We start from the raw sequence: 12,961 nt of genomic DNA, 5'->3' as shown, positions 1-12,961 counted from the left end.
CAAATAGCCTTCATCTGATGTATTCAAAAGTGGAAATGTTGTAAAATTGTGTTGTTTTGAAAAAAATAATTTTTAAATTGAATAAAATCAAAAAAAAGTTTTTACATCTTACATCTGTTTAATACATATTGGTCTTCATTCCAATAGTGAAAAAGTTTTTACTGACTTACCCTTCAAGCATATTTTCGAGACCCTCATAAAGTTCTTTCGCTGTGAAATCATGTTTATGCACTGTACGAGAGTTGAATAGTAAATTTCTTGACCCACTGTTTGCCCATATGGGAACCGTATAAAACGATGAAATATTAAATGGCATATCGTAGTTCATTTGTATTCCCCAATCAAAAGAAACCTTACGATCTTGTGGTAGATCCGTTATAGGCACAGACATAGAACCTACCAGCTTTCAAATAAACAAATTATTTAATCACAATATTTAATCTTAAATTGTCACTCTAATTGATTAGACCATTTGCTTTCAACCCACTTGAATGACGGTATATTGTGGATACAATAATGCACTTTCTAAACATTTGATTGAAATTAAAATGTTAAAGAATCTATGAAATATGTTTCTCTCATAAGACATTTTATCCGCGAACAGCGTCTACTGACTAATTTTATAATTAACACTAGATGACACTTTTGGTTGGGGTTTTCATTCTTGGCTTGGTTTTGCCAAGAATGAAACTAATTAGTAATAAATATACTCGCTTTTAGAAAGTTTTCTTTTGAAATGGGAGCATGTATTTATTAAATTTAATTGTTATAATTGTATTCATGTCTGGAGATTGTTACAATATTGGTTATAGACGTTAATAAATCTTGTTTACACTCGTGACGCTGTTCGGCACAATTGTAGTGTAAGAATCCTGTATTTATTTCCAATATTTCGCTACTTCGTTGTGTTAATTAACCCTACAAAGATTACAAAGAGTCTGTCTGATAGATGGTCCAAAGTAGTCAACGCATGGGATTCACATAGAGTCACAGTTGCCTTACTAGTTACCTAATTGGTTACATGACTAGCTGCATAACTAATTATTTTAACACGCACGTGTCCTAGGAGAAATCTAATTGACTCCATATAGTCAGTCTAAAAGACTGAAAGTTGCAAACATCAAAAAACGACATTTCCTTAAATAGAAATATAATTTGACTTTTGAAATGACTGCATATTGGTCTACCAATAGACATTATATAAATACATGAGAATACAACATTTAATTATATTACAGTTCAGTTTACAAAGATACACTAAGTGACAATTGACTCTCCGATAGATTACATGTGGTGCGTAAAATAGCTACTCTCTACAGCACAGTAAAAAATAAAATTTAACATCACCCTAGATTACTTAGAAGCACTTTTGACAATTGACTTTACGCTCGATTACCAGGGATGTATAAAGAAACCAATTGACTTCTCTCTGCATTACAAATACCGCATACGTGTGAAATGACCCAAAATATATAAATTGGAAAATTAGTGAAAATTATTGTCTTTGAGGGAAACATAAACTACTTAATGGTAAAAAGCTAGAAGGGAAAATCGAATTGTAGAACATGTTGTACGTAGTAGCGTGTCTGGTAATTCAGACGATGTTGACAATGCTGATGCTGTCGATGACTTATTATTTGAAATGGAGTGCTGCAAAAGTAACAAATACATATGGGGCATTTCATGTCAAGTGAACCAACTTTTGAAATCGATGTCTTCCGATCGGGATGAAATTTGCACCAAGATTAGTTCTATTGGATAGTATAACTCAGATACAATTGTTGAACAAGATCGGTCGAGAACTCTCTGAGTTAGAGGTGGTCAAAATTTGACATTTTGGCCAAGCAGGTGTTTTTTCTTATCCATGTATCTTATTACCTATTGTTCTTAGCAAAATGTTTCCCAAATAGCTTAGATAGCTATTTCTTCAATCTTTCGAAAAAAAAATATTCAAAAAAAAAATTTATTATTTATTTTCCGAAATCAAAAACGTTTGCCTTTTTTTTAAAAAATGGGCCCTTATTTTTTTCTTAAAATAAAGCTTCCTTGAAGACCTATTTGGTCGCTTAGTGGGATGCGAGTGGGATATCTATCAAAATAAATATTTTGTAACTCAAGACATACATTTTTGGATTTTTTTTGTTGGCAAAATCGAACTTTTTTTCCTTTTTTAAATATTTTGTTTGCTCAAAATTTAATTTCTTTTCAATTTTTTAATTTCTTGCTAAGAACAATAGGTAATAAGATACATGGATAAGAAAAAACAACTGCTTGGCCAAAATGTCGAATTTTAACCCCCTATAACTCAGAGTGATATCGACCGATCTTGTTGAAAAATTGTGTCTGAGTTACTATCCAATAGAACTAACCTTGGTGCAAATTTCATCATCAAATCGGAAGACATCGATTTCAAAAATTGGTTCACTTGACATGAAATGCCCCATATAAACATATGTATCTTTATGTAAGTATTTGCATTACAAAAATAAATAAAAATCAAAAGCCACATTCTAGACATACATACATACACAAAACCCTAACAAAAAAACTCACAAAGTCACAAACCAACCATAGAAAAACAAAACATTGTCAACGTGCAATTTATGGCATAAAAACCATGTATCAACGTGTTAATTACACGCAAAACCACTTTAGTATTTTAACCATAAACATGTTCTAGTAGCGATGTCATCATTGACGCCATCATCATTTTAAAATAAATAAAAACATATTTTATAAAAATTTATACATAAACTAACAGAGAATACATTTTTTAGATCATTAATTAAAAGAGTTTGATTAGAGGTTTTCAAAATATATGAAACCAAAATCAGATTCGCAAATTGACACAAAACATTTTCTAATTTGATTACGCCCAACAAAATGAAATTAATTCAATTCAACGGTCGTAAAAAGTGTGCAGTGATTATTATTATTATTATATTAAGTTTATTCATATATTACGAGTACCACAATTTATTTAATACTATTGATGATTTATATCAACGTTCAAATTCAACTGAAACTGCTGAAAATTCAACATGCAAAGCCGATAATGATGCGATGACTTCAAAAAGAATTAAACGATTTTTAATCTTTCAGGGTGGAGGTGTAGTGAAAGTAAGTTCAATAATATTAAGTTACATTTATTAATATTTATCTATGTATCTACATAGATATATTTATGTATATACGAGAGTGATTCAATAAGTCCGTGACTTTTTGAATTTCCCGCCTCTTAACTGAAAGAGCAACACTGCATCTGTCAGTTGACTCCTGTCAAAATTTGAACAAGCTGCGTCATTTAGTTCGTGTTTGAAAGCCATTGATAGCAGACTACAGCGTGACTTGAGGAAAAAAGTTAATTTCATGTGCTCATTAAGCATTATTTTTTTGCGGATTCAATGGTAAAAAAATTATTTACTGAATTTCGTTATGGTCGTACAAGCACGGAAGATGACGAACGTTCTGGACACTAGAAACAATTGAAAATATTCACTATATGGTGTTGGCCGATCGGAGATTGAAAGTGCGAGAGATTGTGGCTCAGTGGTTTAAATTTTGAAATATCACTTGGGTATGAGAAAGTTTTCCGCAAGATGCCTGTCGCGTTTGCTCACAATCCATGGTAGAAATCTATGTCTGCTTTTACACACAGCAAATTTACTTGAAGCAAGTCTCTTCGATTCCCTTTTAAACTTGCTCGTCTCTTTACACACAGCAAGTCTGTGTTCAATTTTGTATGTCAAAATCGAATAGATGCCACACGGTGACCCAGATCTCAATTTCAAAGATCTCGGCCAAAAGTCCAACTTTCTGTTGACTCCGATTTCAAAAATTTTAATGCCATTCAATAGTAAACACATTGAAACTAAGGTAGCCAAAAAATTAGATAAAAATATTGTCAATTGTGTGCGTGGCATGCTGTTAAAGCAGAGACCGAAAATAACGGGTTCACTTTAATTTCAATGGTAAATTCTCATTTTTTAAATGGCTGCGACATTTAAAAATAATTTTTTGTGATATATCACTGAGAGAGTGATTTATTCGAGAACATTTTAAGTTTGGGTTTGAGAGAAACAGAAAAGAAACAAACACAAATAATTTATAATTTTTATAATTTATTTTTTTCGTAAAGGTCAGCTTGTGACTTTTATTTGCGAACATGAAAAATAAATCACAAAAATGCATTTGCGTTGATTTGCATCAAATGCATTTTTGTGATTTATTTTTCATGTTCGCAAATAAAAGTCACAAGCTTAATAAATATATAAAATTTATCAAAAGATTTATAACAATTAAAAAAAAAATTCTCTTTTCTGTTACTCAGATTTCATTACTTCATACTTATCAAATTATTTCCATAATTTGTCAAAAAATACTAATAATATGTTATTGTATGTAAATAAAAGAGAAAGTAACAGTTATTAAGAACAAGAACAAATGAATTATTTATCTCTCACCAAACCATTAAAAAACAACAAAAACGAATAAAGGTCATACCAAACCATTTAAATGAAAATCATTTTATAACTGTTATTTTCAGTGATTTATTTTTATCACAAAAATATAAATCACAATTTGGGTTTTTTGATATATGGACGAGTTACTTTCAATCTCTGTGTTAAAGTCAAATATTTTATAAAAAATGTGATTTTTGTAAATTTGATCAGAAGTAAGCGGCAAGAAAACTTGCAAAGTTAAAAATTACACCACGTTTACAGATTTAATGTCACAAAACATATGCGCTGCAAAATACGCCATATAATAGTTTGTATATTCAAAAAGTAAGTATGTATGTCTATTATTATCCTTTTTTTATTTGAAAGCAAATTTGAATTAAAAAGTAGTTAGTAGTAGTGTTTTTTTTTAATTTATTTTAAAGAAAAGTCCGCTATTTTGTACAAACATTAATGGTTTTTTCTTTCTTTTAGTTCGTTTTTGGTACATCATTCCCGATTATGATGGCAGACAAGATGAGATCATTGAGTTATTTTTATAATTTTCAAATGCAATATTCCCCGCCGACCATTCCATTGTACTGGTGGAGCTTTTATAACACATCAACATTTGTAGCACGTACAAGTGCACGTAAACGTTCAACGGATATGCTGATGCATTACGATAAAAGTCGTTCTCTTATCTATGATTTTATAGAAACTGTTTTGCAACGGTAAATTTGTTGATTCTAATTATATTTAGTTTTACCACAGGTTGGGCCCCGATTCATGTTTCCAAATAAGATTGCAATCTCAAATACATTCTGTATATATGTATGTATGTATTGTTTGATTAATTAAGATTTTCATTAGGTAGTCATTTTATACAGCCTTAAAAACTGTAGTAGTCAAACAAGAGCATGATCATGAGAAAAAACAAAAATCCTGCATACCGCCGAAGAATGACGACTAAATAGTTGAAGTTTCTATAAACAAAGTTCTTTCTTAATACCATAGAATATACGCATAATCTGTATTGTATTTAGGGATTCCAAATGGGACTGGATTTTTAAAAAAAGATCGGTTAAAATTTGACCATAGCCCCCATATACAGTCCACGACATAACTAATCAATATACATATCGTCACCTAAAATGCAAAACAACGTATCATCAAAAAATTCGAAATTGATTTTATTATTGATTACGCTTCACTACATCATATTACATATGCGTACAAAACTTTAAACTTTTACTATCAAAAATGACCAAGTTATAAACAAAATTGCAACTAAAGTATCATCAAGTACATGATTTTCTTAAACAAAATAACGTATGTATACGCTTTAAGTAATTAATAAATCGTTTTTACCTTATTTTAGGTAGAATCCTAATTTTTTTTGTTGTAGTCTTAATGAAAATTTAATGAAGAAACTTTTTTAGTTTAAACAAGTAAGAGAGCTATATTTGGCTGTGCCGAATCTTATATACCCTTCACCAAATTATACTTAAAAATATTTTTATTTAAACAAAATCAAAATTTTTTTTTTAATGTTTAAAATTTTTTTTTTCCAAATTATTTTTTAATTTTTTTTAAAAAAAGTTTTTTCAAATTTTTTTTTTAAATTTCTTTAATTAATTTTTTTGGAAAAAGAATTTATGACAAAAAAAAAATTTTTTGATGAAAAAAAATTCGGGTTAACAAATATTTTTTTCCGATGTTGACCCATTGTATGTCCAACTACAATGGTCTTATATACGTCGTTGCAAAAGTCTTTGAAATATCTATCATTAGATATCCATATTGTCTATATTAATGACTTAGTAATCCAGATATAGGTCAAAAATAGGTCAGAAATCTAGGTTGTCCTAGTTTTTTCCTTATATCTCAGGCATTTGTGGACCGATTTTCTCGATTTTAAATAGCGACCGAGCCGGAAGATTTCGGAGATATTCACCTTCGTGAGAAGGGTATATATAAGTTTGTCATTCCGTTTGTAATTTCTACATTTTTCATTTCCGACCCTATAAAGTATATATATTCTGGATCCTTATAGATAACGGAGTCGATTAAGCCATGTCCGTCTGTCTGTCTGTTGAAATCAATTTTCTGAAGACCCCAGATATCTTCGGGATCCAAATCTTCAATAATTCTGTCAGACATGCTTTCGAGAAGTTTGCTATTTAAAATCAGCAAAATCGGTCTACAGATGGCTGAGATATGAGGAAAAAACCAGGACAACATCGATTTTTTACCTACTTTTTACCTATATCTGTATTACTAAGACATTAACGTAGACAATATGGATATCTAATAATAGATATTTCGAAGACATTTGCAACGACGTATATAAGTTCATAGTAAGTTGGACCTACAATGGGTCAAAATCGGAAAAAAAAATTTTGAACCCGAAATTTTGTTTTTCACCAAAAAAAAAAATTTAAAAAAAAAAAAATTAAAAATTTAAAATAACAATTAGAAAATTTTTTTTCCAAAAAATGAAAAAAACAACTTTGGAAAAAAATAAATTTTGTTTACCTAAAAATATTTAAAATTTTTATTTTGAAGTATAATTTGGTGAAGGGTATATAAGATTCGGCACAGCCGAATATAGCACTCTTACTTGTTTTTTATAAAATATATTTCTAGACATAGGGTAACATAGAGACGAGACGTAATTTTCAGAAACCTAAGTCTGTTGTCAAAAACCTATCTCTGGCATCAACAAAATACATGCTAGTCAATGTATTTTGTTTTTGTATCAGACATATCGGAGTGTCTCGTCTCTAATATAATTCTCTATGTTTCTAGAGTCATTGTAATTGAAATTTGAAAATTTTGTTTCAATATCTCAAGTAGTTTTCATTTTATATCGTTTTTTGCTTCTCCTATAAACTTATGAAAAGTGATGTTCCGTTATTGTTCCGGACTTATAAAAGTCGACGTACAATCGGCTCATAATTGGGCCGATCTCTTCCGAATATCACTTAAATACGCATAATTATTTATAAGGCTAAAATTCGACATACATTACAGATAGAATTAGGTTCATATTTGATCATATCCCCCATATTAGGTATATTTCCCAAAATCACTTAAATGCATACATCTCTTATAAATAACGTAATCAGTTTAAAATTCGACATTCAATAATTCAAGAGGATTATTATAAAAAAAGTCGACGTACAAATTTATGAAAATCGTAGCTCTAATATAAGGAGCGACAAATATTTTAAATTACATAATTGTATTATAAATATCGATATCAAAGCAAAATTTAACACAGATCAGTAGTAAAATCCATACTACTGAATTTTGTGACGATCAGTCCACAATTGGCCATAGCTGTCTGCCAGAGAGAAATGCTGCTCCCTGATTGAAATTTAAAAATTTGGCTCCGTTAGTATTTGAAGTGCGATTTGCATGGCTCTAATTTTGTTCATTAGCAACAAATTTTGCGTCCAAAAAAAGATGTTTTGAAATTTTCTGATGAAGGGGAGATAGTATAACCATTCGAAGTTTTATTTTAATAGTATTGCTTAATTTATATGAATGGACATTGTACAATAAGTATACAGGTATATATGTATGCATACATACATACATGCATATGCATGTATGTACATTAGGCTTGCTCTTAGCTATAAGGCGTATTTTTCCAGATTTTTTTCACTCTCACAACCTAAAATTTTTTCACGATAATTTTTTTACAAAAAATTCACCAAACTGGGGTTTGAGACTGGGAAAAATCAAACCTTTTTTGTTAAGGGCCACCCTAATGTAAACATTTATTCTATTATTATGTTTATTTAGAAAATAAATTTTATTTAATTTTCTCCAAAATTTGCTTATTAAATGGTCTTTATCGTTATCGTCAATGTGGATGTACCAAAAACTCTTGGATTTATGAATTCTCTTATTACAATGGTGCTGTTGTTATTGATTGTATTTGGTTTTGAAATGCCTGAAGCTTTGGTTATTTCGGTAACGAATGTTTATTAAAGGTCATTTGCGAAGTGGCACGTGCTCCTTTAAGCGAAGACTTCAACGCAAGTGATGAAGATACCAGGCAGCTACACATCACGGACAACGATGGACATGAAATAGTGGATGATTATGGCAGAATTATTTACCATAAACTAATAAATGCGATTTTCACGTGAGTTTACCATTTCCTTGGCTTTGGTGTTTACTTTTTCCATTTTCTTATTTATCTAATCGTGTTTCATATACATACATATTTCATCTTCGCTTTGTTTCAGGCCTCTGTATTCTAATGTAAATGAACGTTATATAAATGCTCGAGAAGCCGGTCAAAATGGTGCAAATTGTGATGAGACATTTGGAGAGTGTCCCATTGTAGAACAATTGTTTAAACGTTACACACAATTTATTTAATAACATTTTTGTAATCTGTATATTTATTCTATTTTCGTTCATTATTTTATATACCCAACCCCAATATAATACGGCCTGTCAAAGACCTAACTCAGTTGTCAGAAACCTAAGTGGTGAGAACATTTTTTTTAAAATATTTTTATTTAAATAAAATTTATTTTTTTTAAATTGTTTTTAATTTTTTTTTCCAAATTGTTTTTTAAAAAAGTTTTTTCCAAATTTTATTTTTTAATTTTTTAAAATTTTTTTTTAATTTTTAAATAAACTTTTTGGGGAAAAGATTTTATGACAAAAAAAAATTAGTTTATGAACAAAATATTCAAAAATTTTGTTTTCCCAAAATAAATATCAAAAATAGGGCAAAAATCGATGTTGTCCGGGTTTTTTCTTTCTATCTCAGCCATTTGTGAGCAACCGAGCCAGAAGAATTCCCCATATATTGCTGTATGAATCATGTATGTAATTTATTTGGGGGCCACGGAAAGTTGATTTCAAAATGCAGACGGACATGGCTATATCGACTTCGCTATCTATAACGATCCAGAATATATACACTTTGTGGGGTCGCAAATGAAAAATGTACGAACGGACTGACAAACTTATATATACATACCTTTGCCCATAGACAACAACTAGATAGGTAACTGAGAGCCAAAAACCTAAGTCTGTTGTCAAAAACCTAATTCATGAGAATGTATTGCATGTATTTTGTTATTGTATGAAAAGAGAGTAATTTTTCCATATGGGGGATTTCATGTCAAGTGAACCAACTTTTGAAATCGATGTCTTCCGATCGGGATGAAATTTGCACCAAGGTTAGCTCTATTGGATAGTAACTCAGACACAATTTTTCAACAACATCGGTCGAGAACTCTCTGAGTTATAGGGGGTAAAATTTTGACAATTTGGTCAAACAGGGGTTTTTTCTTATCCATGTAACTTATTACCTATTGTTCTTAGCAAAATGTGTTCCAAATAGTATAGATAGCTATTTCTTCGATCTTTCGAAAAAAAATATTTAAAAAAAAAAAAAAAAAATTTTTAATATTTTTTTTCCGAAATCAAAAACTTTTTTGACTTTTTTTTAAAATACGCTATTTTTTTTATTTTTTTTTTTTTCTTAAAATAAAGTTTAGATATTTTCCTTGAACACTTACTTGGTCGCTTAGTGGGATGCGAGTGGGATATCTATCAAAATAAATATTTTGTAACTCAAAACATAAAATTTTTGACTTTTTTTGCAAAATCAAAAACTTTGTTGACTTTTTTTTTTCAAAATGGACCCTTTTTTAATCTTTTTTTTTAGGTCAAACAAAAGCTTAGATATTATCCTTGAAGACCCTTTTGGTCGCTTAGTGGGATGCGAGTGGGATATCTATCAAAATAAATATTTTTTAACTCAAGACTTACAATTTTTGACTTTTTTTTTTGCAAATACGATTTTTTTTCCAAATGGGCCCTTTTTTTAAAATTTTTTTTGTAGTCAAAAGAAAGCTTAGGTCCATTCCTTTAAGATATTTTTAGTCCCTTAGTGGGATGCGAGTAGGATATCTATCAAAATAAATATTTTGTAACGCAAGACATACAATTTTTTAATTTTTTTTTGCAAAATCAAAATTTTTTTCCAATATGGGCCCTTTTTTAATTTTTTTTTTTGCTCAAAAGAAAGCCTAGGTCCATTCCTTTAAGATATTTTTAGTCCCTTAGTGGGATGCGAGTGGGATATCTATCAAAATAAATGTTTTAACACAAAAATTGTATGTCTTGAGTTACAAAACATTTATTTTGATATATATCCCACTCGCATCCCACTAAGCGATCAAAACCATCTTAAAGGAATAGGCCTAAGCTTTCTTTATAGCAAAAAAAAAAATTACAAAAAGGGCCCATTTTAAAAAAAAGTCAAAAAAGTTTTTGATTTTGCCAAAAAATCAAAAATTGTATATCTTGAGTTACAAAATATTTATTTTGATAGATATCCCACTCGTATCCCACTAAGGGACATAAAATATCTTAAAGGAATGGACCTAAGCTTTCTTTTGACTAAAAAAAAATTTTTAAAAAAGGGCCCATTTTGAAAAAAAATTCGAATTTGCAAAAAAAAAGTCAATAATTGAATGTCTTGAGTTACAACATTTTTATTTTAATAGATAAAGGAAAAGACCTAAGCTTTCTTTTGAGCAAAAAAAAATTTTAAAAAAAAGTCCCATATTGGAAAAAAATTTCGATTTTGCAAAAAAAAATTAAAAAATTGTATGTCTTGCGTTACAAAATATTTATTTTGATAGATATCCCACTCGCATCCCACTAAGGGACTAAAAATATCTTAAAGGAATGGACCTAGGCTTTCTTTTGAGCAAAAAAAAAATTTAAAAAAGGGCCCATATTGGAAAAAAATTTTGATTTTGCAAAAAAAAATTAAAAAATTGTATGTCTTGCGTTACAAAATATTTATTTTAATAGATATCCCACTCGCATCCCACTAAGGGACTAAAAATATCTTAAAGGAATGGACCTAAGCTTTCTTTCGACTACAAAAAAAAAATTAAAAAAAGGGCCCATTTGGAAAAAAAATCGTATTTGCAAAAAAAAAAGTCAAAAATTGTAAGTCTTGAGTTAAAAAATATTTATTTTGATAGATATCCCACTCGCATCCCACTAAGCGACCAAAAGGGTCTTCAAGGATAATATCTAAGTTTTTGTTTGACCAAAAAAAAAAGATTAAAAAAGGGTCCATTTTGAAAAAAAAAGTCAACAAAGTTTTTGATTTTGCAAAAAAAGTCAAAAATTTTATGTTTTGAGTTACAAAATATTTATTTTGATAGATATCCCACTCGCATCCCACTAAGCGACCAAGTAGGTGTTCAAGGAAAATATCTAAACTTTATTTTAAGAAAAAAAAAAAAATAAAAAAAATAGCGTATTTTAAAAAAAAGTCAAAAAAGTTTTTGATTTCGGAAAAAAAATATTAAAAATTTTTTATTTTTTTTTTTAAATATTTTTTTTCGAAAGATCGAAGAAATAGCTATCTATACTATTTGGAACACATTTTGCTAAGAACAATAGGTAATAAGTTACATGGATAAGAAAAAACCCCTGTTTGACCAAATTGTCAAAATTTTACCCCCTATAACTCAGAGAGTTCTCGACCGATGTTGTTGAAAAATTGTGTCTGAGTTACTATCCAATAGAGCTAACCTTGGTGCAAATTTCATCCCGATCGGAAGACATCGATTTCAAAAGTTGGTTCACTTGACATGAAATCCCCCATATATATTACTCTCTCCTTCCGTTCTATGTGTTTATTCTATGCCTTTGCCACTCATGTCGAAGAGTATAAAAATAATTTAATGTACGTCAATTCTGAAATTGACAAAAAAGGCTAAAAACCGGTTATTCGAACCGGTTTTTGATAGAAAAAACCGAAACCCGATTTATTTTTTTAAAAAAAAAAGTAAAGAATGAAGTTTTGATGTCGGTTTTTTAATATTTTATTGTTAAAGAAAAACAAAAAATAACGTTAAAGTTAACAATTCAAGTATTGATAATGTTAAAAAACATTCGAAAACAAAGTCCATCATTAAATTTTCAACAAAAATATTCTGATCAGATTAACTGCCGAACAATCTACAAAACAATTGACTAGCAAACCCTTTAGTTTCCGTTTTGGAGCAATGCTTTACAAAATTTGAGCTAGTTGGACATGATCCTGAATTCAAATACAATATAAACGTATTATAAGAACTTTTTTATGTCGTTCATTAATTCGGGTTTTAAATTGAGTAACTAATTCTTTAGTAAATTAATAATTCACTATATCTAAAATTCACTATCTAAATTTATAACAAATTGTATTATTCATCAAGCTCTATCAACGTTGCCGAATCTTTGCTTAATAAAGTGGTCTTGGGGAATTACATAATAAAGGGAATCTGTCAATAGTTTGATATCATTGTCAGTGAACGTGGCTAATTTGAAGTCAGGCAGTGCATAATTGCCGCTTTTACAAATATGCTAAAAGTTTATTACCATATTAGACAAAGATGTTCAACGATGTTCAAAATCATGTATAAGACGAACTCCATGCGTTTCATGCAGCTAAACGTAACTTTGCAATATTTGTG

General features: G+C 29.4%; 1 protein-coding gene across 1 annotated transcript; it reads left to right on the top strand.

Annotated features, from left to right (window-relative positions):
* Positions 1-4,976: 4,976 nt before the first annotated feature.
* Positions 4,977-9,005, top strand: LOC135949168 (HDC15381). The gene is made up of 3 exons (XM_065498639.1): positions 4,977-5,173; positions 8,410-8,598; positions 8,702-9,005. Exons 1-3 carry the CDS (start codon positions 4,977-4,979, stop codon positions 8,835-8,837), a joined length of 522 nt encoding a protein of 173 aa, XP_065354711.1. The 3' UTR covers positions 8,838-9,005.
* Positions 9,006-12,961: the final 3,956 nt, after the last annotated feature.

Source organism: Calliphora vicina, chromosome 1 (genome assembly GCF_958450345.1).
Source record: "Calliphora vicina chromosome 1, idCalVici1.1, whole genome shotgun sequence".
Taxonomy (NCBI): Eukaryota; Metazoa; Arthropoda; class Insecta; order Diptera; family Calliphoridae; genus Calliphora; species Calliphora vicina.
The sequence above is the reverse complement of the archived record's forward strand: the minus strand, read 5'-3'. Positions and strand labels throughout refer to the sequence as shown.

Excerpts from the sequence above, each read along its gene's own strand:
- LOC135949168 (XM_065498639.1), top strand. The coding sequence starts at position 4,977 with ATGAGATCATTGAGTTATTTTTATAATTTTCAAATGCAATATTCCCCG. Across the intron at positions 5,174-8,409 it reads ATAGAAACTGTTTTGCAACG|CTTTGGTTATTTCGGTAACG; the intron begins GTAAATTTGTTG and ends AAATGCCTGAAG. Across the intron at positions 8,599-8,701 it reads CTAATAAATGCGATTTTCAC|GCCTCTGTATTCTAATGTAA; the intron begins GTGAGTTTACCA and ends GCTTTGTTTCAG.